The sequence below is a fragment of the Sceloporus undulatus genome, chromosome 9 (assembly GCF_019175285.1).
Source record: "Sceloporus undulatus isolate JIND9_A2432 ecotype Alabama chromosome 9, SceUnd_v1.1, whole genome shotgun sequence".
NCBI lineage: Eukaryota > Metazoa > Chordata > Lepidosauria > Squamata > Phrynosomatidae > Sceloporus > Sceloporus undulatus.
In genome coordinates this window covers 27,241,791-27,248,488 of record NC_056530.1, presented here as the reverse complement: position 1 = coordinate 27,248,488, position 6,698 = coordinate 27,241,791, and the positions used below count along the sequence as shown (strand labels likewise).

The 6,698-nt window shown below is 48.4% G+C and overlaps 1 protein-coding gene across 2 annotated transcripts in view; it reads left to right on the top strand.

The window, feature by feature from the left end:
* Nucleotides 1-513: 513 nt before the first annotated feature.
* The window catches only part of MEN1 (menin 1), a 7,679-nt gene continuing 1,494 nt past the window's right edge, over nucleotides 514-6,698 (top strand). The window contains exons 1-9 of one of the 2 annotated variants that reach the window (XM_042441072.1): nucleotides 514-626; nucleotides 2,213-2,662; nucleotides 2,893-3,101; nucleotides 3,274-3,402; nucleotides 3,845-3,885; nucleotides 4,316-4,403; nucleotides 5,007-5,143; nucleotides 5,901-6,039; nucleotides 6,347-6,517. In XM_042441072.1, the coding sequence (XP_042297006.1) occupies nucleotides 2,227-2,662; nucleotides 2,893-3,101; nucleotides 3,274-3,402; nucleotides 3,845-3,885; nucleotides 4,316-4,403; nucleotides 5,007-5,143; nucleotides 5,901-6,039; nucleotides 6,347-6,517 (1,350 nt within the window). In that variant the 5' untranslated portion in view covers nucleotides 514-626; nucleotides 2,213-2,226. Of the gene's footprint in view, nucleotides 627-839; nucleotides 1,321-2,212; nucleotides 2,663-2,892; nucleotides 3,102-3,273; nucleotides 3,403-3,844; nucleotides 3,886-4,315; nucleotides 4,404-5,006; nucleotides 5,144-5,900; nucleotides 6,040-6,346; nucleotides 6,518-6,698 lie in introns of those variants that run through there. The other variant, XM_042441071.1, reaches the window with a different exon arrangement.

The following is a 6,698-nucleotide window of genomic DNA, read 5'->3' as shown; positions in this document are numbered from 1 at the left end:
GGGGCGCTTTCCCCGCTTTGCATGCTGGGAGTTGGAGTCCTGGGAGTTGGAAAGTACTCCCGTTTAGTGTCACGTGGGGCCGGTTTCCCCGCTTTGCATGCTGGGAGTTGGAGTTCTGGGAGTGGTAAAGGACTCCCGTGTTGTGTCACGTGGGGCGCTTTCCCCGCTTTGCATGCTGGGTGTTGGAGTTCTGCGAGTGGGAGAGGACTCCTGTTTTCTGTCACGTGGGGGCGCTTTTCCCAGCATGCAAAGCGGGAAAAGCGCCCCCCACGTGACACTAAACAAGAGTCCTGTCCCACTCCCAGAACTCCAACTCCCAGCATGCAAAGCGGGGAAAGTAAGTACGCCCCACGTGACACTAAATGGGAGCCCTTTCCCACTCCCATGTCGCATTCCCTGTGAGACCCAGGGGATGTGCCCCCTCCCAGGATAGCAATGTTTACCAAGATTGAGATGTGATAACCCTACTGGCAGATCATAGGATTATGACTCGCCTTCTGGTTGACAATGCTTTATCCATAATTGGATAAGCCCATGTTGATTCACCTGAGCCAGTGTTGTGGAGCAAGGAATAAAAGCATTTAAAAGCTGAATTATCAATTTGGACTATGCAAGAATTAGGACAGGTGTCATTCTTTTGCAACGAACTAAATGCACCTCCAGGGTTTTCATGTTGCATTTGGCTGGGAAACAATTGCAAAATGTTTTGGAAGGTTTAACCCGATAAGACTACAAGGTCCAGAGTGCATTGCGCCTGGAAAGACCCAGGAGGCTCCCAGGGTGCTTTGCGGTTTTTCTAAATCCGCTAGAAATTGTGGGGGGGGGGGGGAATGCAACACCCAAAACGTACCAAAAAAGCCACACTTTTATTGCTGCAACCAAAAATGCAAGGCTTTGCAAGCCTAGTGCAAACTTGCAAAGCTTGCATTGTATAATTTTGTGCATTTGTTATCCCTGTTTTGTGGCTTTTGCATGTTGTTGCAATGCCAACACAACTCTTAATATGTTTTGTTGCATTGCATATTTGAGGTCATTTTTTTGCATTTAGGAGGCTGAATCCTTACAAAACCAGCATGCATTTAAAAAAGCAAACTTTTCCTTTTTGCATTCAATTTTGCAAACCTATGCAATGAATAACTCAGAAGGCATCTTCCTCATTGGGAGTCTAGTCTCTTTGCTAAGTCTAGGAAGCAAGAGGAGAGGGCTGCAAAAACCCCTCCCCTCCCAGCATGCATTGCAACCTTAAAGACTCCAACTCCCATGGTGCTTTGCGGTCCGGAGGTTCTGTTGCAGTGGATTCGAATTAAGAGAGCTGGAGAGGTTAGTCTGAGCCCAAAAGGGGTGTGCCAGGGTTGCTCTGGATGGTTGCAATCCCATGCCACCATTTTGCAAATTGCAAAGTATATATCTATATATCTATCTATATATGTATATTGCTTGCAATTTTGCAAGAGGCAGAGTTGCAGCTGCAAAGTACAAAGAGAAAAGGATTGCAGAAAGCTGGGTTTGTTGGAAGATGGAAGTGTGGTTCTTCCTTTCTTCTCATTCGTTTGCAAGCTTCAGAGTCAAAAGAAAGGATCTCTCTTTGGTTGCATCTGCACTGGAGAAATAATGCACTGGCCCCACTTTTAAGTGCTGTGGCTCCTTCCTATGAAATCCAGGGGTTTATAGCATTGCAAGCCTTCTCTGTCCATAATAACCAAACTGCAAATCCCAGGACTTTTTAGGATGGAGCCAAGGCAGTTAAAGTGGTGCCACAGTGCATTATTAGTACAGTCTAGATGCACCCATAGGTCCAGATTGCACTATAGGAATAATGCAGCTTGGCACCATTTCTAATGTTCTCTGGCTCCATCCAATGAGGGCCAGGGATCTGTAGTTTTGCAAGAGGGCTGTGCCTTACTAAACTGATTTTCAAAGTGCAACCGTAGCAGTTAAAGTGGTGCCAAGTTGTAGACATCATGTGGCTTGACCTCGCTTTTAAGCCCTATAGCTCTGCCTTATGGCATCCTAGGATCTTTAGGTCTTTAGCCTTCTGTGCCAAAATCCTGGGATGGCATTTAAAAGCGGTGTCGAAGTCTATTATTTCCGCAGTATAGACGCACATATAGGTCTAACCTGGTTGTAGAAATAAATGAAGTTGACCTGGCTTTTAAGATCTGCTTCTGTGTCTCATGTGTGGTGACTCTCTTCTGCTCCTCCCGCTCCGCAGCGCTGCCCTCAGCCATGGGGCTGAAAGGGGTCCAGAAGGCGCTGTTCCCCTTGCGCTCGGTCTCGGATGTGGTGCGCCTTTTTGAACTCGAGCTCCGCCGGGAGCAGCCGGATTTGGTGTTACTGTCCCTCGTCCTGGGCTTCGTGGAGCACTTCTTGGCGGTCAACCGGGTCTTGCCCACCAACGTGCCAGGCATCAGCTTTGAGCCGGCCCAAGGTCCTGAAAGCCTGACCTACTTCCCAGTGGCCGACCTCAGCATCATTGGTGCCCTCCATGCCCGCTTCACCGCCCAGATCCGGGGGGCAGTCGACCTCTCTCTGTACCCGCGTCCGGACGGTTATTCCTCCCGGGAACTGGTCAAGAAAGTCTCGGACGTCATCTGGAACAGCTTGAGCCGGTCCTATTTCAAAGACCGGGCTCACATCCAGTCGCTGTTCAGCTTCATCACAGGTGAGTTCGGACAAGTGTGCCATCTTGGTTGGCATTATTTGTACCCCACCTCTCCATTAAGATCGAGGTGGCTGTGAAGATGGGTAAAATGGCGGGTCTCCTCCCGCAAGCCATTCCATAACTTGGGAGCGGCAGGAGAGAAGGTCCTCTGGGTAACCACAAAGCCCCCCAAAAGTGTTTCCAATGTCATTGCCACTTAAGGCCAACGTTTCCTTTTTCTCTCCTCTTAGGCACCAAACTGGATAGCTCTGGTGTGGCCTTTGCCGTGGTGGGTGCCTGCCAGGCGCTGGGGCTTTTGGACGTCCACCTGGCACTCTCGGAGGACCACGCTTGGGTGGTGTTCGGCAAGGACGGCGAGCAGACGGCGGAGGTGACGTGGCACGGCAAAGGCAACGAGGACCGGCGCGGGCAGACCGTCAACTCCGGCGTGGCAGAGCGGGTAAAACACCCGATGCTTGGGATCTTAAGCAGGGAAGGGTCTTTCTGCCAAATGAGTCGACTTCTGCCTAAACCGGGTTTTCTCCGAAAACCCTGTGGTTGGATTATGGGGTGCTTTGTATCTTCTCTAGATCCGAACCCGTCACATATTGAAACTCCTTTCCTTTTGACAGAGCTGGCTGTACCTGAAGGGATCCTACCTTTGCTGCACCCGACAGATGGAGGTGGCCTTCATGGTCTGCGCCATCAATCCTTCCATAGACCTCCATTCGGACAGCTTGGAGTTGCTCCAGCTGCAGCAGGTGAGCTACACACCTGTCCTGCGGCTCCCTCTTTTTGCTCCAGAACCAATTTACTGTGCCTTGGTACCCATTGCTGACATAGCATAGACTTTAATGGTGCTAAAGGATGCAGCAGAATCATATCATAGCATCATATGATTCTGCAATTCTATGATACAATTCTGCTGCAGGAGTGTTTTTTAAAATTATTCGGTATAAACTATGATTTAAATAATGTAAACTGAGATTAAACCGTAGTTTAAATCATGATTTAATCCAGCTTGGTTTAAACCAGCTGGTGCTGGCAGGGAATGGATCCCCTTCCCAATTCCATTGCTATCTATATCAATATCAGTGTTTATTGGTTAGCCTTTAAGCCATCTCAGAATAACACAAAGCTAAAATATAATAAACCGTTGCTATCTGTTCTAAGACCTCTCTGTTTAACGTCTGTCTCTTGCAGAAGCTGCTGTGGGTCCTCTATGATCTTGGCCACCTGGAGAAGTGAGTATTTTTGGGGGTGTCCTGGTCTCCGCTTGCTTTCTGTGTTGGTTATTGGCATTAACGGTAGCATTAAAGCCGTAGCGCCTCACCAAACTACAGATCCCAAGCTTTTGTAGGGTGGAGCCATGGCATCTCAAGTGGTCTCAAAATGCTATGCCAACGATGGTGAACCTTTTAGAGGCCGAGTGCCCAAACTGCAACCCCAAAACCACTTATCTATTGCAAAGTGCCACATCCCTCTGGCTTTCTAGTAACAAACATTGGCAAACTCTGTGCTGGGGCAATGGCACATGTGCCCACAGAGAGGGCTCTGAGTGCCACCTCTGGCATGCATGCCATAGGTTTGCTATCACTGTGCTATGCCTTGTGTGAAAGAGTCCTTGGTCCTTTGTATGTATTCATCCTTTGGGTCTCTTGGTTTCCTTCCCAGGTATCCGATGGCGTTGGGGAACTTGGCTGATCTGGAGGAACTTGAACCCACAGCCGGTCGCCCTGAGCCCCTCTTCCTTTACCACCAGGTACTATTTTTGCCTTTTGGATGCATGTTGACAGAGGAAGAGACTTTGCGGAGAAGCACCCGTGGCTTTAAAACATTCATAAAAATATACATTCCAAAAAAGCACACCCTGATTTTGCCATTTTATATTAGGGGCACCATTTTACTATGCCATTGTATTTAATGGGACTTGGGTATCCACGGATTTTGGTACCCACGGTGGGTCCTGGAACCAAACCCAAAGGGATAACAAGGGTGCACTGTACCTTAAATATGGCCGTGTGCCTTCAAGTTGTTTCCGACTTATGGCAACCTAAGGCAACCCTATTATGGGGCTCTTCTTGGCAAGATATGTTCAGAGAGGGTTAGCCATTGCTGTCCTGTGAGGCTGGTGACTGAATGTGGATTTGAACTCTGGTCTCCTAGTCTAATGCACAAACTGCTACACAACTCTGGTTGTCTCACTTCTGCAACACTTACATCTTGTCTTGACTGAGTATGATAAGATGCGTCCGGGTTACATCTGGATCTGGTTGTGTTCTCCCTTAAATCTCATTGCATCTCACCAGATCCTGATTAAATGTCATTTTAACGTCCAACCCACCCACTTTGTGTTGCCTTCTAGGGGATCAGTTCAGCCAAACAGTACTACCACAACGAACACATCTATCCATACATGTATTTGGCTGGGTACCACTGTCGGAACAAAAATGTCAAGGAGGCGCTGGAAGCCTGGGCCGACTCTGCCACCGTGATCCAAGAGTGAGTTTTCTTTAGGTTACTTTTAGACTGATATAGACCTTATACAGACAGGCCAAAATAAAGCTGCTTCAGGTCACTTTGGAGGTATGCTGTTTCAATGATGCATGTGTCCTAAGAGTCTGGAAGCTGCACCAAAGCTGCAATAGATTGAGAAAGACGACTTAACTTCTTTCTTTTTCTGCCAAAACTTGCTTTTCTGAAGCTCCTGCAAGTTGCATCTCCTTTATCCAGAATTCCAGAATATTCCAAAACTCGTTTCATGGGTGGCTGAGATAGTTACGCCTTTGCTTTCGGATGGTTCGGTGTGTTCAAGCTTTGTTTCGTGCACCAAATGTGTGAAAATACACTGCATAAAATGACTTTTGGGTTGCGTGCATAAAGCATGTACGAACCATGCACGACTTTCGCGTTTAGACTTGGGTCCAAAATATCTCATGATGTGAAGTCGAAGGCTTTCATGGCCAGCATCCATAGGGTTTTTTGGTGGGTTTTTCGGGCGATGTGGCCATGTTCTAGAAGAGTTTATTCCTGACGTTTCACCTGGTCTCAAGCATTTCAGATGATGGGGACTCAGCCTGTGTTTGCATTTCAATGGAAGCTCCTGCGGGCATCACTGTCAGGCTTCCTTTGGAGGCAGAAATCTGCCAAATGCAGCGTTTTTGCTTCCAGCATGGCAGCGTTAGCAATGGGCAGAGCTGCAGGGGAGAATGGGTTTGATATATCCATAGTTTGATGTCCTCCTTTCTTCCATTCCTAGCTATAACTACTGCCGGGAAGATGAAGAGATCTACAAGGAGTTCTTCGACGTGGCCAACGACGTGATTCCCAACTTGTTAAAAGAGGTGGCCAGCCTGGCAGACTCGATGGAGGAGAAGGGCAGCGGCGAGAGAGGAGAGGTGGGCACAATGGGAATACATTTGGGTTCCAAAGTGAGGTAGGAGACCAATGTTGTGCCTTGCTGGCATTCATCCAAACTGGGGAGCCATTGGTCACAGCTGCTTTGTAGTACGGATATCATGCATGTTATGGTCTGTGACCATTCATCTGCGATTGATTGATTGATTCCATCCTTTTGTACTTGACACTTTTGACAGACAAGTCCCCCGCCTGTATCCTGAGCTGTGGTTGCTTGGCTGCTCTCTTCTGAGCATCTTGATACAGCATAGGTTGACTCACCCCCGTTTTCTTGGATCATGCACACAGGTTTCCCCGTCGCAGCCGGGCGGATCGGCCTTGCAGGACCCCGAATGTTTTGCCCACCTCTTGCGCTTCTATGATGGCATCTGCAAATGGGAAGAGGGAAGCCCCACGCCTGTCCTCCATGTAGGATGGGCCACCTTCCTGGTTCAGTCCCTGAGTCGCTTTGATGGGATGGTGAGGTTCGGGGAAAGGGACGGGGGAATGGTGTTTGTTGGCAAGGCTTGCTAAGTGAATTCGAGATCTATTCAAGGGCTGAAACCCTAAAGAGCAGGGTTGGCTTGTTTAAACCGTGGCTGAACTCATGGTTTTAGATCTTGGTTGAACCCGTGCTTTTAGACCTTGGTTGAACCAATGC